At 34.7% G+C, this 26,380-nt stretch overlaps 1 protein-coding gene across 1 annotated transcript in view; it reads left to right on the forward strand.

Moving 5' to 3' along the window:
* Positions 1-26,380, forward strand: part of MsrA (methionine sulfoxide reductase A) — a 50,737-nt gene that overhangs the window by 19,280 nt on the left and 5,077 nt on the right. Inside the window, exons 3-5 of the mRNA XM_074172513.1 lie at positions 10,798-10,978; positions 22,390-22,510; positions 25,448-25,584. Of these exons, the coding sequence (XP_074028614.1) occupies positions 10,798-10,978; positions 22,390-22,510; positions 25,448-25,584 (439 nt within the window). The remainder of the gene's footprint in view (positions 1-10,797; positions 10,979-22,389; positions 22,511-25,447; positions 25,585-26,380) is intronic.

The following is a 26,380-nucleotide window of genomic DNA, read 5'->3' on the forward strand; positions in this document are numbered from 1 at the left end:
TGTGAAATTCACACAAGCTCCGCCAAAGTGCAATTACGCAATTCATAACGTACTGTTGACTTTTTTGATTGAATCAATGTTGAATACAGAGACCATTATGTTATGTCATGGGGGTATGACATTCGAAATGAATTTGATGAGGCCGAGGTAACAGACAAGGGGATAACAAATAACTGACAAGGGAACATACAAGAGGAAACACAATACACATCAAAGACAATTCAATGACTGAAGAAATAGAAACAAAAGCAGCTACAAATGAAGATGAGACATTCACCGAAAAAAAAATACCAACGGCATATACTCGTAGTAGGATAAAGTAGTTATCATATATGCAGTTAGATCGGGCATATTTAGTACAGAAAAAAGTAAACCATAGACACGTGCTTTAGGCTAGTTGTCAGGTTCGATTAAACTCTCTCTTGGGTTCATATAAACATACCATTTATATTTATAACTTCCTTACTAGGGATCTTAGGAAAAGGTTAGAATCTTAGGAAAGTTAGAAATGAAAGGAAGAATAATTACTACTAAAGAATTAGTCTACAAGTTTGCAATGTATCAAATCGAAGATTAGCATGAATGATACATTAAAGAAATACACACTCGCATTACCTGGAGAAGATGTAGATATAGGAACAGTACTTTCAATAGATTCGTGAGTGGTATGTTAGAGATGTGAAATCATTGAAATAAACCCACAGACTAAATTTATGGATTATAGTAAATCCAGAATAGAAAATATCCAAAATAGAGCAACTTGTTCTATAACGAAAATATAGTAGAAAAGAATATAGAATTTCAGAAACCTTGAATGAATAAATGTGAATATCATTCCAACAAACAAAATTCAGAAAATAAACTAGAAGAATATATTGAAAATATACAATCCGAGAGCATAACACTAATTTATAAATAAATGAATTCTAATATATGAAAATAAATTGTTGTTCGTTAGTCTCGCTAAAACTCGTGAACGGCTGGACCAATTTGGCTAATTTTGGTTTTGAATAATTTGTGGAAGTCCAGGGTTTAATAGGTGAGTAAATATGACAAAAGAAATAATAATAATAATAATAAAAACTTAAGAACGGCTGGACCAATTTTTATGATTTTTGTGTTTTTCGATTCGTCTTCATAAGGAATAGGATAATAAATAAGTATGGAAAAATGATATTTTATCAATAATGAAAGAACTCAAGAACAGCTGGACCAATTTTTATGATTTTTGTGAATAGGATAATAAGTATTGAAATATGATATTTCATCAGTAAAAATAATAATGATAATAACGAAAAAAACTCAAGAATGTCTGGGACAATTTTAATGATTTTTAAGTTTTTGGATTTGTCTCCTTCGGGAATAAAAAAATCTGTTTAAAATCTGTTTAAAATCTATTTAAAATCTGTTTAAAATCTGTTTTTCCGTTAACCAGCTGTCGCACCCCTACGAACGACAACCCTCAGAAGTCGAAACTTGTGCGAGCTAAGGATTAACGAGGTCTTACCTTTTAACGTGTGATTCCTAACACGGGTTGGGCGGTAGCAAGTGAAGATCGATCGTTCAGACTAGGGCTTGAACCACCGACCAACACGGCAGTCAATTCGAGTGAGTGAACAAAGCACCCACGCCGAACCGCTTGGCTACCGACTGACCATAAGGATAAGTACATATTAAAATATGATATTTTGTCCATAAAAGTAATATTAATAATACTAATAATAAAAGAACTCGATGGACCAATTTTTATGTTTTTTGTCTTTTTGTATTTGTCTTCGTCGGAAATACGCTATTGAATTGTGCGGAGAGATTGGATAAATCCAACCTCATACACAAGTCAATAAAAGTATTCTCGGACAGTCAAGCGGCGTTGGCAGCTCTTGGGGCCTTATTGGCCTGGAAGGCAAAGAAGGGTGCTGCAAGCAGCTTCATCGGACCAGAACCTGTCATTTCCAGCGCTTTAGGCTTTGCCAAACAAACATTGAACACCTGGATGGCAAGAAGATTTATGGACTTCTGGCAGAATCTTTCAGGATTGGCTCTCCCTTCGAAGCTTGATACCAAACAGTTGTTGGACTACAGTAGGGATGAACTACGATGTCTTACAGGCCTTCTTACAGGTCACTGGCATTTGAATCATCATATGCAGAGACTCGGACTGTCAGAAGACAGTGTGTGTCGCCTCTGTTTGGAAAATGATGAAACAGCAGAGCACATACTTTTTGCCTGTCCCGCTGGGGACCGAATTAGATTTTTTTGACTTCGGCAGAGCCGTACTCTCATCATCTGACCTGAAAAACCACTCACCATACAAACTAATCAGCTTCGTTAAAAACTGGGTTTATTTGGTCGAGTGTGAATAGGTGTGAGACACAATGCGGGTTGTGGTGGAGGGTCTAATAGACCCACTCACTTTAGACCTAACCTAACTCCAGGGAATGTATTTTCAAATTCTGAATTTGTGGCTAGAATTACATGGTATGTCATATTGATGACTTGCTAATCAGAATATACATTTGGCAACAGCGCCATAAGTGAAATTTGACAGGTGATGAGTTGATATTGATACTATTGACACTGCCACTTGTAATAGCATAAAAGGCTTTTTTGTTTCGTATCATTTTCATTTCGTATCCTTCACAATTAATGGGAAGGTAAAAAAAATAAATAATAATATCCTTTATAACATTTTTTCCACAAAAGTAATTTATGGGACATGAAGATACAATAAACGACAAAATAGTAATTTCCTTGTAATTGTTGATAATGGTTACCTCCAGCCATACTATAGGCCACCGCACGTCTTGTCATTGAATCAAGTATTAGGTACTTGAAATCTCCAGGGGTAGGTATTTCTTTTGATTTGACATTCAGCAATTATTCTGTTTCTGAGGTCTTCTACGTCACGCACTGGGCTTGCACACACAGAAACTTGAAAGGTCCTGTAATAAGATATAGACTACTTAGGTCTGGTAAGCTTGCTGGCCACGATTGTGTACTTCCCCAATCTATTTACCTATGCGGAGATAAGTGATGTAGATATTTCCGACTAGTAATTCTGGTGTTGGCTGGTGTGATGCACGTAATTGTTACACTTTATTGTGAGAGTTTTCACTGAACAGTTTACAAAACCACACGTCGTTCACTATACTTCTTCAGGCGAGTTTGATATCAAACGTTTATCTCATAATAATGTTCATTAACTAAAATTAGTGGAATGTCTTCAAAAAAGTATAAATTCTTCTTGTAAAAACTGGAGATAAGAGGGGCCGTCTAGGTTACCAGGTAAAAGGAAGGGACCAATCAAAATAATAACCATTCTTTGCTTTTAATATTAGTAATTTTCTTGCATTTTATCTTTTACAAAATTTGTTAGTATCATTCGCCACATCTTCTTTTATGATGGGCATCAGAACTAAGAAGAAAATTAGATTTCAATTAGAAAACGATAAGATTTCCTAAAATATTGATAAATGAAATAGCCTTCTCACCGTTTTTATCTGTGGAAATTGTTGTGTATTCAGTAAAATTAATTAATTTAATAAAAGTATTTTATAATCAGCAAGTCACACCAATTCGTCATTTATATTATTTATACAAATTATCCGTATATACGCCTGCGACGAAATTTTTGAGCGGTCTTCAAAAACAATGAAATATTCTTGGCAGACGAGTGGGCTTTTTGAGTTTTTCTGGATGAACATTTATCGCTGCTCCGCATTAAAGTTTGGTGTTACTTTGAACAATCAAGTGTGTGCCAATAATAATCGATTGCAAGGATAATTCCGTTCCTGGGGGAAAGGAATTACACTTGCAATCGATTCCCGAAGAAATTTATGTCATTCTCACGATCAAGTTCACGATTTAAATATACAATCCACTGTTTTCTCAACAAAATCCATTGAAGCAACAGAAATTATTATATTGTATTTAATAATGGAAAAATAAACTGTTATTTTCGGAAAAATAAATTATACAATCAGTTTCCAGCTTTATTTTGAACAACATGTTATTATTTCAATTCACTTTGTTGCCGTATACTTGAGTAATCTGTTTTTATTATAACATGATTTAAATATATTCAACGTGGGGCTGTAATCTTGACCTTGCTCAACTGCTTTAAATAGCAAATGGAAATTCAGTGTCGGATGTATACATAAATATTGATAAAAAATAAAGAAAAGGTGCGCAGTAGAATCTACTTATCCAAAATTTTCAATAATCACATACAGTGCGATCCAAAACAAATACAAAAATATTTAAATTAAAAAATTTCAAATAATTTTTAAATGTTTTTCTTTGATAGAAAAAAGCAGTTTTGACATGGATATATTTAGTAGGATATTTTTTGACTGTCTATTATCCCTCCTAAAATCGTTATAACTATTTTCCTGCGAGCAATCCTTTTAGAGAGCTAAAAAAAGAAATAGTCTTATTGTTTATCATGCAACAATGAAAGCACTATGAATAACCATAATTGTTGTTCCTGATTCAATGGTGGAGACATCTTCTTAAATTCCTTTAAAATTATTATATCGAAGTAAACCTTTGAGGCTGCAAGGTTTTCCGGAGAATTGGAAGAAATGGACAGGTCAGACGGCTTCCGGAAAGTGGAAGAGAAATGGGAATAATGCAAGGAATCGTTGTTTGCTGTTTCGAACAAAAAAAAATTAATGATCAAATATAGAATTTCTCGATAACAGAACACATTTTGTAAAAAGCTCCAGAATTAACAGAAAAACAAGGGTGCTAGAATTTAGTTACATAAATCATGAAATGTCTGTTGAACCACATTGATGAAGTGATTCAGTCTAGAAAAAAGTAATAGAAAAAATTTTGGAAGGTGTTTGTTTCCCCTATACCGGTTATCAACCACATTTTCAGAGCAGCTGTAAATTCAACAAAAGTATTCAAGACAAAAAATGAAATTTAGGTTGTAATAAACTTATATTTTGAAACGCCGTGATTGAACGTAAATCATTTCACAGAAAAAAAGGCCGGAGACAACTGTGTGAAGCTATTTTCCGGGTTTTTTGGCCTTGGTCTGCAGGTTTTTATTCGTGACGTTTCGTCTACTACTGTGGTAGACAGTCGCAGTGCTCGAATTAGTGCTTAAGTTGTTACTCCCGTTGTTTCCCACGCAGTAACTTCGATGCTGATATTTAAATCTTGTTTTATATTATTATTAGTGGGCGTTGCTTGGTTTCTCTTAATTCGATTACCTGACCTTGTTTGTGTACCTTCAAGAACAGTTAGCAAGATTTTATCAATGTTCATTGCAATGAACTTTGATAAAATTCTAACGTTATGTACAAGATTACATTCTGCGACCACGTCCATCTGGTTTCCATAACTGTATTCTTGTTTCACCTGTGAATTTTTCCCCACTGATGTTCATTCCAGTTGATATGGGTAATGGTAAATTGTAACCGTCTAGATTAGTAATGTGGGAGAAGCCTAGAAACTCTGGCAGAGCGTTTTGGGTTTGAACAAACTTTTTTGAGTCTTCTTATTACATATTTTAACTTGTTTTGTGCTCTGTAAATCATTTCTGAGATGCGGAGCTGTAAGCGTGCGATTTCCCAAAGATTTGATTTTCAAATATTGGTCATCTCGTGGCGTTGTAATTTGTACCACTATTTTACTTATTAAACTATAGCGACTATGTCCAAGCATTCTTTTATCTATACTGAATGGAAATTTACGTAAAATACCCTGGCCTTTACACACTATATGGCCCATCACATATTGGTTTGGTTTACAGGGACTGTGTCGTATAGGGTGGCCCACCCTGTATACATAAATATCACAAACACAGTAGTTGACATAAATTATCATCATAAATTATTCTTCTCAAATCCATACTGAAGCTAAATGAATATTCTTCATTTTGTGAAAAGAACTCACTAACTAATTATACGGTAAAAAACTATAGTTCACTGGATAGTAGTGTACTAACATCTAAATTTGAGAACAATATTTTTGAATAAACAATGAAAAAACCTCTCAATATTGATGATTATCACAGGTCCTGATGCATGTTCATAAATTTATGGTTAGGAAAAGTTTTGAATTTTTATGCAATTGGATGCATTTTTTAAATAAAGTTGACGTGTTTCAAGATTTTTCATAAACATGCACTATTGCATAATATTATACACTCGTATCAGAACTGAGACGTATTTTGAAAAGTATTAGTTTTTTATATCGCAATTGGGGCTGCATTAAACGGATAATTGCCTTTCATACAACATATACTGATATTATTTTTAGCAAATCAACATGCTTTCGCTTTCTGGACGAGGTTCTACGCTATTTAAACATGGCGTTGAAACATTAGCATTGAATAGTTTCACGAAACGAGTTGATGAAATATTTGATCTCAAGTCAAATTGAGATATTGCAAAAAAATATCGCTCTAGTGGACGCACTAGCCGTAGAAAATTATATATCAACGTGCATTCTTCGCAATGAAAATTAGGGAAACATGTCCGTTATTACGAGAAATGACATTACGACCTTTTGCTGTAGGCTAGGTTCAAAGTGAGTGGGTCTATTCGACCCTCCACCGCAACCCGCAAGGGTTTATTTTGGCTCACACCTATTCACATTCGACCAAATAAATCCAGCTTCTTAACGAAGCCGATTAGTTTATATGGTAGGTGGTCTTTCAGGTCAGATGGTAAGAGTTCAGCTCTGCCTAACTCTTAAAACCTGATTCGGTGCCCAGCGAGGCAGGAAAAAAGTATATGCTATGCTGTTTCATCATTTCCAAACAGAGGCGACACACACTGTCTTCTGACAGTCCGAGTCTCTGCATATGATGGTTCAAATGACAGTGACCAGTAAGAAGGCCTGTTAAACATCGTAGTTCGTCCATAGTGTAGTGCAACAACTGTTTGGTATTAAGCTTCCAAGGGTGAATAAACGCCTTGGACTGAGCCAATCCTGGAAGATTCTGCCAGAAGTCCATAAATCTTCTTGCCATCCAGGTGTTCAATGTTTGTTTGCCAATGACAGGTTCTGGTCCGATGAAGCTGCTTGCAGCACCCTCCTTTACAAGAGAGTCAGCAGCCCTCCAGGCCAGTATGACCAGAAATCCAGACCAGAGACAATCTGTTAAGTCTTCCTATCGGGGACCTTTTGAAGTAACTACATTTGTTAATTTCGACATCGACATGGACACACCAAAGAAACGATGGGTAAGTGGTGATAGCTATGTTGGTTCAACCAAATTTGCCTCGAAACAGGTTTGGTCATTTCTTGGTTGGGTTGATGTGGGTGGTTCGAACCGCTAGACCGGACGTACGATTTTTCACTTCCTATCGTCCAACCCGTGCTAGGAACCACACGTTAAAAGGTAGTTTTTATTTTGGTGGTTTTTCGTTCATATCGTTTCTGTGTTACCATCATTATCCAACTTGATATTTTTATATGACATCAATCAAAATTTCAATGGTATACTATGAATTGATAAATGACACATTGCTTTAGTGCATTTTTCGTTCATCGAGAGAACACCTGAACAAAATAGAGGACTATTTAATGCCGACTATGAAACAAAGAGGTAGTGACATCCCTATGTGTTTATCGACAACCAAAACTGAGTTCAGAAGGATATGATAAATTAGTAGACGTATACGTAGTAGTTTACGAGAAATTGGTCAAATTTTGGATATGCAGTTAGTTACCTCGTTCACAGGCAGATGGGGCGACGACAAACCTGTTGTTTGTTGTAAACTTCAGCTTAGTTCGAGGAATGATATGAAAGAATTTGATTTTCAATTATCGGAAATCATCGACTTTATGTTGATAATATACACTACCTTGCACTGACAAGTGGCCAAACAGCCCGAAACCAGTGTGTTCCAATGATTGAAAATCTATTGCGGCAGTTGTCTCGGCAACAGCATATGCAGGAATAACTTCAGTGAAGAATCCTGCACTGACACCTGTCGGATATAAGTCAACGCCCTTCGTGGTATTAGCTAGGGGAGTAGTTGTTTTTTGATAGGTGTCAGTCCATTAACCTACAGTGTAGGGAGTTGACACTGGCCTGAACGAATTGTTCTTTTAGATGATTTGATTTATAGCCAGTCTTCAAGTATGCCCACTGACTAGATGTGAAAAACGGTATCTCCTGATATCAAGACACCACACGTGTGGCGGATATTTTTCTCTCACAAATGTTTTAGCTTTTTTTTGGCGTCCGACTTATAATAAACGACCACATTGAAAATCTCCTCGACGGCTGATTAGATATTATCAATTCGAAATTGATGACAATCTCAATTCATCTTTCCATTTCAGTAGACTGATAATGTGTAATCGACACGAAGAAAACAATAAAACTGAATGGGTTCCGAGATTACTCTCTGAAATTATATCATCCAGTTGCGATTGATGGAATGCCAAGGTTTGTTTAACTTCAGATAATGGCCTAAAAATTCAGACAATATAATGCAATTCATGAAGCTGTTACATTTTTCTTACGTAAGGGATATTATATTTTTAAGAATTGGCGTTGCAGAATATACATTTTCATTCTGCCAAAAGCAACTGTCTCAAAGTAAACTAAAAAGAAAAAGAAGAAGAAAAAGTCGCAGGGGGCAAATCTGGTGAATACGGTGGCTAAGGAACTAACTTCGCTGCCACACGCTTCATGTCCAAAATTTCCGAAAAAATTGCATGGCATGACCCAACCGATATGTCGACATCCTCAGCAACTCATCTAATAGTGATTCGACGATTCTTCATAACAATTTTTTTCACTTTATATATATATATATATATATATATATATATATATATATATATGAACATTGATGCCACGACGGCGATAACCATCCCCGCATTCTCCGAGATTTCTATTCGTCCCGTAACATAACTTCAAATTTAATTTTATGACTCTTCAGTCAATCATCCAATACGCCAAATTATCCAATACGAACCGCCAATTCTACAGTCCACGTGGACTAGTTCGCTGCCGGTTCATTTCTATGTAGTGGTTTTTTTGGCCTTCGAGAGTGCCGCCAACTCTAAGTGTGCACAATGTCGTTTACTTCGACTATACTATTAAGGATTAAAAACTTATCTAATAGGCGAGAATCAGATTTTGTTTCGTGAACATAAACAGTTTTGACAGTTGTCTAGTTGTCGTGTCACACATTGAGACAAAAATACAAAACAAAAATTATCAATTTATATTTGAAATATAATGTTTTTTGATTTTTTCCAAACTGTAAATTCCATAACTAAAGGAAGAGTTGACGTAGACGAGTTAAGTTTTCAGTATTGAATAAAACTATGAAAGACACTTTAGCACTTATTATACATTAACTGTATATGAGACCACTCAGATTCATTCATGTGTTAATTTCAATTCCATGAATTGCCAAGTCTCGATTTGTATTATTTGACTATTATATGATTATTTTCCAGATATCAAAACAACTTCGAATTAATATCAGAGTTGTATCAGAGTTTTTCTAAGGATATTTCTTGTGATTCTCAACTTCCACCATCTGAAAACATAAAAATTGTAATGGACAACTTTATGCAGGTATTTAATCTTCATGGATAGTTTTATTGCATCTCGTATATCTATCTCCTCCAGTCTGCACCGTCAAGCTTAATATTTGTTCAGTTTTCGCGACATAATAATTTATTTATGTTTAGTCTAGCCCAAATCAATTGGAATAACGTGACCATGTTCATTTGTAAAATTGCGAAGATTGGAAAGAATTTGATTGATTCAAGTTAGTCAACTGCTTCAAGGATATTTCTTTAGTTTCTTTTTTGAAAGCGATATGAAAATAGTCGTTTATTTGAGAAGACAATAAAATAATCTGTTTATATCGCCAGTATCATTTCCTAAATATTTGCAAGGTAACTGAAATGATATGTTTATTTTTCTGGCTGTCAACGGATCTATAAGATAAGTAATCACGTTTGGTTTATGGTTACCAGTGGCGGCCGGCGTTACTTTCTTTTGGGCATGATCTACAACAATACTTAAAATATCAGGGCCGAAATATTCGGATGTGTAAGTTAAAAATAGGGGAATTAAATAAAAAAAAGTACAGAAAGAAACGATAAGTATAAAATTTCACAAATATAAGAAAGATAATTTGCAAGGAAAACAAAGTGTTGTGAACTAAAATTGAAATAATGAATATGTTAAACTTCAATCATAATAATAATTCAACAATTTTCAGAAACATTTTTTATTTCTAGATACGTTTTGCTAACACCTTAGCTTCCTCGTCTGGAAATAAAAATGTTTGTGAAAATTGTTTAATTTTTATAATGAAGAGTATTATTAATTGTTCATCAAATGACGGATCAGCCCAGTAAAATGTCAAAAATATAGGAACAATAAAAACAAAATGAAAAAAATCAAACAATAATCTTTTTGACTACTTTATTGAAAAGAAATTTTTCTCTGACATTTGTTTATCTGACAATTTCATTTCTTTCATGGAAATATGAAAGGTGACCGAGAAACTTTCAACACAAATGGAAAAATAACCGGACTGTAATTTTTTGATATTTTAATCGCTATGACCTCTCCAACTATGATGGCATTCAGAAAAGAACCTGTTTGACATATAACTGATATTGCTACTCATATATTTTTTTCTGTTATATGCACGATCTCATCTTGGCTTAACGGCTTACCAGTTTTTCATTTGAAAATGTTGCGTATTTTTCTTTTTGTTACGTATTTTGATAAAAAAACGCTTACAGAATCCTTGACAGAATCAGTACATTCTTGGTTTATTTTATTTTTTTCAGTTTATTGCCATTCCAAAATGCCAAGCATAATACACGAAGAAAACACCGCTTTCAGAAAAGCCACCTTTGGAATGGGATGTTTCTGGGCCAGTGACGCACTGTTTGGAGGTCAACAGGGAGTATTGAGAACGCGGGTAGGTTACTCTGGAGGAAAAACTTTGGACCCCGTTTACAGAAATTTGTGAGTATTTTTTTAATCATCTTTTTCAATGTCATGTGTTTTTGAAGTTGCATATCTCAATAAATATTTATTTTACTGTATCGTTGTATATACCAATCGATAGATAATTTTGTACTATACATTCATTCTGTTTATTATTTTTTCAAATTTATTTGTTTTGCCTCTTTTTAGCTGATCACTTCATGATGTCGTTAAGCGAATTTTGGCCAATTTCTCTCTACGAATTCACACTGAATCAAAACGCTGCCGAAACAGACCGAAAAGTTAACCACACGTTTGGCAATGATAGTGTTAATTGTATTCGATATTGGTTTGCGAAATTTCGTTCCGGAGAATTTAACCTTGAAGATGAGCCCCTAAGTAGTCGACATACAGTAATCCATGACGAGAATTTAAGGACTGTGGTGGAGACTGACACATTACAAACGGTGCCTGGAATGACAGAAGAACTCTGTGTCATCTCCCATGCGGTTTTTGATGGTGTAAAACCTATTGGAAAGACAAAAAAGTTCGATAAGTGGGTGTCCCACGATTTGAACGATTGACAGAAATTGTCACGTTTCAAGATCTGTTCTTTGCTTTTGCGCAACCAAAGCGATCCTTGTTTTGCATCAGATTGTCACTTGTGATGAAATGTGGATCCTCTACGACAACAGGAGACGTTCACGTTCAGGTGTCCAGTGGTTAGACTCCTATGAGCCACCCAGGCACTTCCCAAAGGCGAAAACCCACAAAAAAATACCACGATTACCAGGGATGGCACGGTTAAAACCAACCCGGTTAAAACCGGGGGTTGTAACCAGTTAAAACCACAATGAAAAATCCGTCGGTTATAACGTATTAATTTTCTCCGAATTCTTGAGAAAATTGAAGCAAGTCATCAAACATTTATTAAACCAAACATAGAAACGTTCTAATAAAATGTAAAAAGAAATAATCATTCAACATATGAATATATAACTTTCATTGGTGACAATTGAAATATCTATATATTTTTACACTTTAACTGGATTAAGTTTATTGCGTAGCTTCGTCCAAATATTCCCAAATGTAGAAAACACTCGCTCGATAGCAGCAGAGCTTGCAGGTATGCTGTGGAGGTTTGCAATAAACAAACAAAACTTCAGTAAAGAATCTAGCGATTCAGAGTTCTTACTTAATTTATTTCTAGTGTCCGACCGAAAGTTCGGTTTCGGTCGAGTTTCGGCAAAAAAACGGGTTTCGGTGGCAAACCTACCGAAACTACGATCGAAACCGAAACTGCATTCGGGAGTTTCCGTGTTGTGATCGGTCATGTTCGGCGCTTTGAATTTCATACAAGCGACGAAGACATTTTGCCGCGTCCACGTGCCTAATTATGTCGTGACTCGAGACTTATTTTGTGATACACTTTGTTTATTACATAAATATTAAGTACCTATTGTGATATTAGCTAACAACTTGTAATTTTATGTTTAATATTTTTGAAAAACCATCAATAATATTCAAAAGAAGGACTGACTGGTTATAATAACGTTTTCGTTATTTTTCCTCCAAAACATAATCCTTGTAAGGAAGTTTCGGTTTAGGCCGGAACTGAGACCGTTGCCGAAATTCGTTTTCGGTTTCGGTCGTAAAAACCACTTTCGGTTGGACACTATTCATTTCTAACAATCTGCCACCATTTGTAAGTAGAAATACTGTTTATCATGTAATTCTTGAACATTATGGATGGATATGTAGTATCATTTTTTGCTTTGAAAGATAAACATGTAGGTACTAAAAATCAGGATATTTTCTTTCCAAAAAGTTTTCAACAATAGTTTCTTGTAGAAGCGTTAGTTGTTCCCGAAATATTTAGGATCTATTGTGTAAGCCAAATAATGATATGGAATAATTGCTTGTTTAAATCTTTTTTTCGATTATCATGGTAAGGTTCTAATACTTTATCATTTAGGAGACCAAGCCAAATAAGTAATGATTCAGACAATGTTACTGAGTCACTTTGCAGTTTATCAAGAGCAAAACCTATAGACTTGACTTGTTTTTGTAAATCAATTGCGTTCGTATATATATGCCCATATTTAATAATTTCTGTTTTATTGATTTTGATTCTGCATCATGAGTTTCAAAATAGTTTTCATTTTCCGTCATAATATTACGATATATCAAAAAATTATGGACAAATGTTTCAACGCAGTCAACGTGGGAGTTCCACCTAGTTTCGTTTGGGATTTGTGTCATTTTGGCCCCCTCTTTAGCTGTTAACCAACCGTGTGGCATGTGATGATATTTGAAAAATGTATGTACTGCAACGATATTGTAACGAATTAACTGTCTCAAACAAATTTATTTTTAACAATATTTCACTATCACAACTAATTTATATACAACACTAACGCTTAATTTATCTTCACAGTTAGATTCCTTTCTTTAAACGCACGATTCACTTTCTAAGTACAGATTACTCCCTCTAGGGACGGAAGGCCGGCTTATATAGCGGCAACGATCACTGCAGATCTCTTCTCGTCATTTCGGCACTAATCTAGAATTGTCGTTGCGTTTCGCGATGAGTCATATGTTTGGTGTCTAAGATAACGGCCAGGGCCGGCCTCAGATTCATTACAATATGTTTAAGTACAGTTTTTGGTGAAACTTCTTTTTCTACCAGATTTAAATAGTGAGCTGAACACCCATAAACCACTAATTCCGGGTATGCATTATCCAAATATCCCAATTTCAGCATTTTATTTTCATTATCGCTACAGAAAGCAAATACATCTTTGTTGAATTTTCCTTTGCATTTCTTCATATTTTCTTCTGCTACTTTGAAACAAAATTCTGCTGTTTTCTGTTCGGTCTCACAGTCTTGAGCTGACAGTAGAAATGATTCTTTTCCAGTGTGTATTGTGGTGGCAATAATTGGATCATTCCGCACCCTAGACCAACCATCCTGAAGCAGTTTGATAGGTTTATTGACTCCGGTGGAGTTGCTGCGTGATAATTTGTTATCGACTTTATTAGATATTATAGGTATCCTAATAGTGGATTCGCCAAAGTTTTTCTAACAGGTGGTTGATAACCATGACAAAGTAAATTAATCATGCGTATGAAAGAATGACTTTCATCTTCTTGACTTTTCAAAGCCTATATTTGTAGCAAAGAAAAACTCCGCTATAGCTTCATCCAGTTTGTTAATTTTTTTCTCTGATGGTTTCACGACAAATTTTGATAAACCTTCCATTTTCATCTTTTTTCACTGGGATTTTCTGATATAGATGATCATGTTCTTGTAGAGTGCCTGACAACTTAGCTGCAAGGAAAAGAAAAGAACCTAAATATATCAATCAATCAATTCTATATTCAGCAATTCAGCATCAGAAAATGTGCTTTGCATTTTGGGATGTTGGGAGTTTGAGAATATGCTCCCGGCGGTACAAAACATAAAACGAGAAATAGCATATTGAATTATTAAATATTTACAAATGAAAATGTATGCACATGCCTCTTCCCAATACAATACACGCATAACAAACTTACCTTGTTCATTACATTTCTTGAAGATTTTTATGGTGAAGGTGAAGGCAACTGTGAATCAGAACCCGAACTGCAACTACCAATACTATCATTTGGAGTCGTTTTATTTTTTATCCCAGAGCATACTGATAAATGTTTTCGATATAAAACAATAAAAAAGTCGTTTTTATAAGTTATTTGGGGTTATATTTATGCTGCTTCTACTGCAAATTCTGATATGTGAATGGAAAACGTTTTATATAATTTTCTGTAAGGAACAGAATTGTTATGTGTACTATTTAATTTTCTCGACATTAGATGCCACCACAGTAGGGTATATGTATCTGGCATATCCTTTGAAATGGGTGTTATGTCCGGTTAAAACCGTTTGTGTCCGGTTATAACCAGTGGGTCGGGTTTTTGTTGAAAAACCTGGTTTTTTGCCATCCCTGATGATTACTGTTTCTGTAAAACCAAACCATCGCAACCGAGTCTTATTGTGAGGAAATCGACAAAATGTACCAAAAATTGCTTCAGCAGCTGTCGGTCAACGGAAAAGGTCCGATCCTGCTCCACGACAACGCCCGTCTGCACTTTTCACAAATCATAATCCGAAATTTATACGAACTGAGCGTCGAAGTTCTGCCTGACCCACCATACTCTCCAGACCTCTCGCCAACCGACTACAACTTTTCTAGCAGTTCGATAACTTCCTCACCGCAAGTAGACCAGGCAAAAACGGCCTTCGTCGATTTCATTAAATCTCAAGCACCCATTTTTATGCTGACGGAGTCAATCGACTTGGTAAAAGTGCACTGATTCAAATGGCGCTTATTATGATCCAATTGACTGAGTATTCATTGAGATATTATAGTTTAAAGTAGATTCAAAAAACGGACAAAATTTTGAAACGACCTAACAAGAGTTGAAATATTTCTCTGATGATACCTGTGAAATAATAGTGCCTACAATAACTGTTAATTAAAAAAATAACGTTGACTGTTATACATTGGGCAATTTTTTTTTTTTTTCAAAAATACACATTGAAATATCAACTATACAGGATGAATACATGTTTCCTGTTTTCATAGAATGGATTTTAAAAATATATTCTAATTGTTTTTAATGTAAAACAAAACTTTTTCACACAATGCATTCAAACATATTAATAGAAATTATGCATTCCGTTCTTTTTCAAAATGACTAGTTTGAACCTTCAACTTCTATGTTTGTTGTATTGTGCAAATACATATTTATAGTTTACCTTTTAGATTTCATGTAAATGTACTTGAAGGATGAATAAACATTTCAATTTCAAGGTGCTTTTGTGCAAAACGTAGATTTGAATAAAATGTAAAAATGTGCCACATGCAAAGCAATATTTTAATTTTTCACTGATGGATAACAATTTGATTCTACAAAGTAGTGCCCTGTATGGAATCATGAGAAAAGTCAAATTCCGTTCATTCGAGATGAATTTTAGTCCTCGACGTTTGTTTGTTGTAAAACCAAGCTTTGCCACTGTTTCTATGTAGCTTTTATTCAATTGATAAGGTATTGGAAAAAGGCAATAGTTTGTTTGCAACTGAGCAATACAGTTTTTCAGAGCTGGTTTTGTAAAAATATACTTTTTCATATACTTTATTGCCAAAATATGAACATCTCGTAGATAAAGCAATTATAAATAGTTATAGAAACCAAAAGAAAAGAGTAGTTTGTGAGCAACATATAAGTTTATTGAATATAGGTTAAAATAATTTTCTTACATTTAGGAAAATAAAAAATGATTTTTATAAGGATAGGAAAGTGAATATAAATAAATAAATGATTATGCATATATAAACGCACATAAATACCACACATATACATATTTATATACTCCCTAGATGAACGAATAGTCGGACATTAACAGGTAAACAAGGAAGTAAATAAATAAAATATATAAGTAAATAAGATAATCAGACACTGTTTTCAAAATTGCACGAGCTATTGAAAATCAACATAAACAATGATTAAACAGGGAATAATTTTATATCAGAATTCCATCCATATCTTTATCAAAGTACTCTTGAACACTATAATACACCTGATCAATGAGAACTTGCTTTACAGACTTCCTAAACTGATAAGGTGATTGGATATCTTTGAAACTTGTCGGTAGATGGTTATATATTTTAGCTGCATTATAGGTCAATAAGTTTTAAATCAAATTTGATGATGGAATAGGTAGTCTTGATTTGTCGTTTTGGCGAGTGAAACCAACAACAACATCGTAAGATAATTTGTTCTTATGTACTAGGCACACATTTTAGAGTATGAATAAAGAAGAAAGTGTTAGTAATTTTTGCTCCTTGAACAAGGGTCTACAAGACACTCTAGGCCCAACTTTGCACAGATATCTGATGGCACGCTTTTGAAGAATGAAGACTGTGTTGAAGTGGTGTTGGTTGTATGTGACCCAGAATGACATGCCATACCTTAGATGCGATTCAACCATAGCGTGGTACACAATTTTTGCGATTATAATAACCAATTCATTCGACACCGTTCGTAAAGCATAACATCCTGAAGCAATTTTTTTTGCTCAGTAAATTAATAATTGAAATTGAGGTTGCTGTCCAGGTTGATTCCAAGAAATGTATTTAGTTTTAAATTAAATGATATAAGATTGGTTTTTTCTACATTGGAGAATAGAAGATTGAAGTTGCACCACTATCTCACTTTAACAATATCTTGTGCTATTTTGTTTTGAAGATTACACAACACAATAAAGTTTTTGTTTCGGGGTTGAAATTAGATGATTTTAATGTATTTCCACGTGTTAAAACCGAAAGTGACCATAAAAATTATATATTAGCTCTTGTTTTCAAGATATAGTATCAAAGGTCAAAAGACAATTCCTGAACACCTCTCGGATGTTGAAAAAATCAACAGCTTTTTTGGCGATATTGTTAATAGTATCTCCACGCCTGATGATGACACAATAAATCATTTTTTGAGCTCGAAGCTGAATGACCAAGAATTCAAATTTCACGAAACTAACGAGAATGAAATTTACACCATTCTGTTAAGTATTAAATCTAATGCTGTTGGACCTGATAATATCAGCATACAAATGTTATTATACTGTTGTCCAATTATTTTACCTCATATATGCCACTTATTCAATTATTGTATTCAAAAAAATATTTATCCAACAATCTGGAAACATTCGCATATTATTCCGTTAGCCAAAATAGGCAATGCAGAGAGTCTGACTGACCTTCGCCCAATTAGCATTTTGTGTGCCATATCTAAAGCGTTTGAAAAATTTGTAAACTTGCAGATACGTAGCTACTTGAATGATTTCAGTATATTACCTACATGTCAATCAGGGTTCCGGCCAAACCACAGCTGTACAACAGCTCTTTTGAAAGTTGTTGATGATTTACATTGTTCTATCGACAATAATAAACTTTGTCTTCTAGTATTGCTGGACTACTCCAAAGCATTTGATCGTATTAACCACTCTCTACTTCTGGCAATACTGAAGTACCTGGGTTTTGCCTCTAGCGTGGTCACTCTGCTTGGAAATTATCTGACAAACCGTTCTCAGTGTGTCATACTCAATAACAAAAAATCGAATACCCTTAAAATAAATAATGGGGTCCCTCAAGGATCGATTTTAGGTCCACTTCTTTTTGTTTTATATACTTCTCAGTTCTCACACTGCCTTCGTCACACTTCTATGCATTGTTACGCCGACGATACACAGTTGTATTTACAATTCGATGAAAACTCACTCAATATTGCGCTAGAACAAATGAGTCATGATCTGCACTCTCTGATAACTGAATCAAGTAAATATTGTCTCTCTGTAAACCCAACTAAATCTTGTGTCATGCTCTTCGGTAGGCCAAATGCAAAGAATCGTTGCACCGAGTTGATTAACATTTCCATCGATGGGGTTCAATTACCAAAAAGTGACGTCACGAAAAATTTAGGCCTTTATCTCGATAATTCTCTGCGTTTCACTACGCATGTTTCTCAGATTCTTAGGAAGGGTTATATGAATCTAAAATTAGTATACTCGAATAAAAATCTTTTGAACAAAACAAATAAAATATTACTCTGCGACGCACTGGTACTATCTCATGCAAACTATGCTGATACTGTTTATGGTCCAGGACTCTTGAAATCTGACAGGCAGAGACTTCAAAAACTGCAGAATTCGTGCATAAGACTCGTCACGGGCGTAAGGAGACGTGAGCATGTGTCTCAATACTTGAAACAACTCGGGTGGCTGAACATGGATGCTAGGCGCACACTACATTCTGCTAGTTTATTCCATAAGGTCATATCCACTGGGAAACCTGCCTACCTATTCACGAAACTGTCCTTTAGAACCGATGTACATAATCTAAATTTGAGATTTAAACATCTCTTGACTGCACCTAAACATAAAACTTCTTTTTTTCGAGGATCTTTTTCTTATAACATTGCACACTTATATAATCGGCTACCCATTGAATTCAAATCCCTATCACCACTTAGTTTCAAGAAAAATTTGAAGAGATTCATGCTACAATCCGGTTGTCTTCTTTTATAACAGTTATCAGTTGACACCTATACATATGTTTTTACAATAATATGAAGAAATCATCAAATTTATCATCATATTTGTAACATGATTTTCCACACATAGAACATATAATTTTCATTTATTCGTTTATTGCCTCTCTTTTCTACTTTTCTTCTGCTTCTCTCCCTTTTTTCCTTTTTTTTTCTTCTTCTTTCTAGTTTTAATTAAGCAAACAATGTGTATTATTATAAGTTATCTCTTACTGGTTGGATGGAAGAGCAATTTCTGCCTTGATTCGTCATGCGCAGACGTTGAATTCTACCATTTGTTAGGTTAGATTAGTATCCCTTGTACTGAGTAACCTTTCAATAAAAGCATTTATTATTATTATTATATTATATATATATATATATATATATATATATATATATATATATATATATATATATGTATATTGAGTTTTCAACAAATGAAATATCCAACAGTTGGTACACATGTTTGTTTACATAACACCCCTCTCATCAGCTGTTCTTAAGTAGTAAACATAACCTATGTGAGTTTGTCAATTGTACGCACGTGGTTGCTATTGAAATTATCGTGTGAAGTTGATTTTTAAATTAATTTAAGTGCTGATCTGAAATGCCTCGAAAGTGTGTGAATTCTGTCGATAGCTTTTGCTATATATGTGGTGAAATAACATTTAAGGCTCAGAAACGTAAAATGACACCTATCGTTAAGACAGCCTCTGAACATTATTTTGGTGTGAAAGTTGGGGACCAAGATAAATCATGGGCTCCTCATATATGTTGTAATTCTTGTTCCGTCATATTGCGAGAGTGGCTGAAAAATAAAAACCGGGCAATAGCTTTTGCAGTACCTATGGTTTGGCGTGAGCCTACCAATCATACAGACGACTGTTATTTCTGCTTAACTCCTCCCATTAAGCAAGGTTTATCTATGAAGAAAAGAGGAACGGTTAAATACCCTAATCTCCCATCTGCTCTTCGGCCTGTACCACACTCAGACAATTTGCCAGTCCCTTCTCCACCCCAAAACTATGAAATTTTAGAGGAAGGTGATGAAGACTGTTTAGAAGGAGCAACCCATCCTTCTACATCCTATGACCCTGATTTTGAGGTGAGCGATAGGTCTGGTGATCCGCACAGAATTAGTCAAGCAGAGTTGAGTGACCTTATAAGAGATCTTCGCTTGTCTAAGGAAAAGGCTGAGCTGTTAGGGTCAAGACTACAACAGTGGAATCTTCTAAAACATGATGTGAAAATATCTCAGTACAGACAGCGTCAAAAAGATTTGCTTCCTTTTTTTGAGAAAAAAGATAACCTCGTAGTTTGTTCTTATGTTAATGGTTTGATGGACTGCTTGAATTTGGATCACACTCCATCTGAATGGAGACTGTTTATAGACTCTTCAAAACTAAGCTTAAAAGCTGTACTTCTGCATAATGGAAATCAGCTACCCACTATTCCTATAGGTCATGCAGTTCACATGAAGGAAACGTATATAAATTTGAAAACACTTCTCCAATCAATCAAATATGAACAACACAAGTGGCACATCTGTGGTGATCTGAAAGTCATTGCTATACTCCTAGGAATGCAATTAGGGTTCACCAAGTACTGTTGTTTTTTGTGTCTGTGGGACAGTCGGGAAAATCTCACTATAAAAAAATGAACTGGCCTACACGAGACCTAAACCCTAATGAGAAAAATGTAGTTTACGAGCCTCTTGTAGATCCTAAGGATGTTCTCCTTCCCCCATTACATATTAAGTTGGGACTAATGAAAAACTTTGTGAAGGCCATGGACCAGGAAGGACAAGCTTTTAAGTACTTGAGAGCAAAGTTTCCCAGGTTGAGTGATGCTAAAGTCAAGGAAGGCATCTTTATTGGGCCTCAAATCCGTGAAATCGTAAATGATCCTGCTTTTGACATGATTTTAACAGGAAATGAAAAAAGAGCCTGGGAAGCCTTTAAGGGGGTTGTACATGGGTTTTTAGGTAACAAAAGAGATGATAACTTCACAGCATTGGTTAAAGAGCTTCTTCAAGCTTACCACCAACTTGGATGCAACATGTCCTTAAAAATTCATTTTCTTCACTCTCATCTTAATTTCTTCCCACAAAACTGTGGAGCTGTGAGTGACGAACATGGAGAAAGATTCCATCAAGACATTGCCTTAATGGAACAGAGATATCAGGGCCGTTGGAATGAAACAATGCTTGCAGACTACTGCTGGTCTGTGTGTAGGGATGCTCCAGAAGTGTTTTATAAAAGACAAGCTTAACGACAGCGATCTTACAATGAATCGGATGGACTTAATTGAAATTTGGTGGTACAAACTTCTTTTATTTGTCAAAACACTAAGAATAATGTTTTTTTTTATTAATTTTGTACTTAAAATATTCTAAAAGAAACATAACAATATTGTTTTATGTACTTTCACTTTTCACGTATAGTATAACTACTCTTTAAGATTAAGTACTGTGTATCTCAAAAACCAGAGCTAATAAAAATTTTTCATTGTTATTTTCGTTTTTATCACCCCAAAATTAGTAGAAATTGACTAATTTAGTGTAGGAAACATTCAAAAAATATTTTTTTGTTGTGTTGTGTTATTTTCATTAATGTCATGCCACAGGATTTTTGTATCATCTGCAAAAATTGTGAATATTCCCTGAGAATCAATATAAGCTAGATCATTAAAATACATCAGAAACAATACTGGTCCCAGTACCGAGCATTGAGGTACTCCGTGTCTGACAAAGACAATATCTGGCAGCGTGTCAGTTCTCACAACTTGGGTTCGTTGACTCGGATATGATTTCATCCAGTTAAGGCTCTGATTTCTGAAACCATAGTGTTGGAGTTTGCGCAGCAGAATTTCAATTGATTCAATTATTTGCCAGTAGGAATAATTTTTTGTGCAATAACAGTAGAAAAATGTTATTCGATTAGCACTGTCGTTATAAATGCCAGTCACGCAACTTAGCACATTTAAACATCAACGGACACCTTTGAAATTTGAATTCTCAAAATCGGGTTATATATAACTTTTTAATCAAGTAACATTTTTTTGTGACACCTTGCCTTTGCTATACCCAGTCAAGTGATTGACGGTTGGTCAGTAAAAACACTCCTGAGGATGCTATTGTATATCGAAACACGTTACGGTCTTGTTAACTGTCCAGTTAAAGTCTCACAATAAAGTGTTACTTGAATACGTTATGGATTTTCATCAAGTAAGAGCCAATTTCATAATATATTATATACTTGTTTTTTGGTTTTCAATGTGATTTTTGTATACGGATGATTTAATACTGTTCTGTTTTCTTTCAGGGGAGACCATACAGAGGTTATTGAAATAGATTTTGACCCAAAAATAATCAGTTACGACGATTTGTTACAACTCTTCTGGAACAACCACGAATATGGTCTGACTACAGCTGTTAAGAGACAGGTAAAGGACAAATTTATTATACGAGGGTAGACGATTAAGACTTGAGAACTATCATTTCGTGAAAACATCTTGTTTTGTTTAAACAAAACATATATGTGCCAGTCAATATTTCGACAGTATGTTATTTATTTTTTGGGAAAGACAGTTTTTGGCTTTCTACTACTCCATCTTGATACAAAAAAAGATGAGGGAATCTTCCAAAGAAAGGAAGGAAGTAATCAATTTGAAAACAAGTAACTCTATACATGGATGTGTAGATCATGCAAAGAAGTAACTTTCAGACACAAACTGAAAGAAAGTCTTCCTGAAACAGCTACTTTCATATAAACATTGAATTACACGAAAGAAAAAAATTCTTTCGAAACAAATACTTCTATATGAACACTGAATTATACGGAAGATACTTTTCTTTACTCAGTTTGTATTTCAAACATTCGTTTTGGGATGAAAGTAGATATCATTCACATGAGGTCTACTATAAATGAATGGTAACAAATTGCACTTACATGGAACACTGTCATCCTCACTGGTATACATCGATGTTTCGCCGTAAGACACTTGCCCTAAGGCTCTTTAGTACCAAATTGGATAATATTATAGACAATACACACAATTCATTCATGAATTACGATTTTTAATGTCACGGAATAAGCTTGATCTGCTTATGTCATCGATGACATCGTAATGACATTAATTCACCTATTTGATTTAATCCCAGCCAAGGGGAATCTTATTTGAATTGAAGGGAGTAGTAGAAAGCCAAAAACTTTCTTTCCCAAAAATTAATCACTTCTAAAAATATAACCCCTTCAATTCATTATTTATTTCTTCAAGAAGTTACCGATCAGATCTCTTATTCAAATAAATCTCCGACCCATTCGAACGACGCGACGACTCCACGAATTTAGGTTTCAAATTACAAGAGATCATAGTAAAGACTTCATTCGGTCAGTCTAAACGATCTAAACGATCGATTTTCACTTGCTATCGTCCAACCCGTGTTAGAAATCACACGTTAAAAGGTAAGACCTCGTTAATCTTTAGCTCGCACAAGTTTCGACTTTTGAGGGTTGTCGTTCGTAGGGGTGCTATAGCTGGTTAACGAAAAAACAGATTTTAAACAGATTTTTTTTAACAGAAATCATCAACAGAAAAATAGCCAAATGAAAGAATTCAGAAATTATTCGCAACTGTAATAAAAAATCTCTTACTAGACAAATGTTGCTACAGTTGCGAAGAATTCCTGAATATTGTGGGTTTGATACGTGTATGTCTGATATATAATTATTTTATTAACTGTGAAGAATATGATATATTGTGGATGTATTGTTTACTGTAAAAATTATGACTTGCCATATGTACAATTTTGTACCCAACTGGTCAATAAAGAATTTGAATTTTGCCACACTAAGGCAGAAATCTTAGCCGGACAGATGCAGAAGGCTGTCATTCTTGGCTCACTACGCTTGCTCAGGGTACATGATTCTCGGACCCAATGATCACTTACCCCACGGAGCGGGGAGAGGTCGTTGGTTGATATTGCTGGCGCGCCCTTCCGAATGTATCGGTGCTTCGGAAATAGGGCCTGGCCAGCGCATACTTCGGTAAAAAAAAATAATATACTTCATTGTCATCAAGAATAAATCTTGTTAACAAAGCTTGTGGAAAATATATATAAATGTAAGTGTAGAAATATAAAATGCGAATATAAAAACACCTACAAAAAGTAAAGTTAGAACATACACTATAGTTCAATGATGAAATTTTGTATCAACATGGTTGTGTACAGATTTGTTTGAAAATATTATCAACACTTATAAACATATATATTTATATATAATATTACATAAATAAACACACCCATTACACCAGGCAATCAAACATTTATATCCAAACAAGAATATAAACAAAAATCTTATGTAACCTAAATTCATGCTTGAAGAAGCTATTGTATAGCGAAACACGTGTCGCGGTTTTTGTAAAACCCTGTTATAGTGAAAATCATACAATAAACTGTATTGATTAGTTTTTTAATATGGATTTTCATCAAGCATCGGCCAGTTCTATTCAATTAAATTCAAATATGCACATTTTGTCACGTAAATTCATCATTATAGAACTCTTGCAAATTATAATAGGGTCTATCAGCCAAAAATGTTTTCGCTCTTACTCTAAACATTTTGTTGGTCAAATTTGCCTGTCTTATATCTGAGGGCAAGTGATTAAACATCTTGACCCCATTGTAACAAATATAATTCCTGAACAAGTTTGTTGAAGGAATTGGCAATTTCAACGCGGTGGAATGGGTGCTATAAGAATGGCATGAAGCCTCAAATAGGGACATATTTTTGTAATTGAGGCAAACCGATTCCAAAATGAACAAAGCATTTACTGTTGAAATCTTTTGCTAAACGAATTTGTGTCTGCATGACCTCCTCGAAATAACGACCAAAAACCTAGTAACCAGGTTGTATAAAAGGTCAACTAGAAAAAAAAAAGTTGGCAGCTGAGATTGACATAAGAGTACAAGAACTATTAGGTGCTCAATTTGATTTGAGGAAATATAATACACCCATTGCTTCGGTAGATTGATATATTCATGGCAAACTTAGCTTTGATGAACGTAACTATTTGGAAGAAATGGTGTGAAAAATCTCAATTAATTCTTAACTTTATATTGCCCACAACGGATTCACTTTCCCCCAGAGCATAAAGTAACTGGTGTTTCGTCAATATATGGTAGTGTCACATTTGATAGTAGTACTTTGTTGATATACGTGGAGACTGCATAATAAGCCTGAAGAAGCGAAACACCTGTCACATAATATTATCATGTCTACATGTGATTTTTTATTCTGACAACAAATATTTACCATCTTCAAATAGAATATACATGCATTTAGTAGACGATATTTTAATTTTACTATTATTTTTCAGTATATGTCACTGATTTTATATCACTGTGAAGAACAGAAAATCGCTGCTGAAGTATCACTGAAAAAGGAACAGAAGCAGAGAAATGAGCCTCTGAGAACTGAGATTGCACGTGCTGGACACTTCTACCCTGCTGAAGAGTAAGTGTGCATATTACTTTTCAGTTTACATGTAAGATTTCAGTACCCAGCTATGAAATGGTCTCCACAAATGCATAGTTGGACTCGGCTTAGAGAACAAAACTGTACCTATCTGAAGGTATCTTCAGAAGACTTAAATTACGAATATCAATGATAAACGGAGGCTCCCAAAGGAGGTCTGTTTGGAAACTCAAGTTTTATAATTGAAATTGATATTCGATTGTTTGAGTTTTCTATCGATTTTATAGATGGTGGTTTTGAAATGCTCACTCACATTTATCCTTATACTTAGAAGACATTTGAGTCCAACAAGACATTCTTGGTTCAACATAGCACCACTGATGAGACCTAGGATGAAGCGAAACAACTTTGTCTGGTATTGGATCATAAGTGTTTTTGGGTTCTGATTTAAACTAGTTGCTTTGTAGTGCAAGCTGCAGAGAAATACAAAAGGTTGGCTTTATAACGGACTGCTTTTGGGAGCTTCATATATCATTGATGTCCCTGTCTATCTCGTAGATGGTACCTTCATAAGCCCATGTTAACTCATAGACTCCATATGTTCAATCATTTTTGCATTAATTTTGCATAACAAAAGTGACTTACATTGCCTTAGTATTTTGTCTTTATAAAACACAGTGTCACCTTCAAATTTAAAAAAGGGCTTGCTATGTTATAGTCTCATTATTTTAATGTGGATGGGTTTGAAACAGACATAGGAAGGTGTGTAACAAATAGGCGTCAGAAGGCTACCCCTAGCCCCCCCATGCCCCCTCCCGGATTGAGTGCCTTGAGT

This window comes from Leptinotarsa decemlineata, unplaced genomic scaffold (assembly GCF_025532065.1).
Source record: "Leptinotarsa decemlineata unplaced genomic scaffold, Ldec_3_MD MMD2_tig00000133_RagTag_RagTag, whole genome shotgun sequence".
Lineage (NCBI taxonomy): Eukaryota > Metazoa > Arthropoda > Insecta > Coleoptera > Chrysomelidae > Leptinotarsa > Leptinotarsa decemlineata.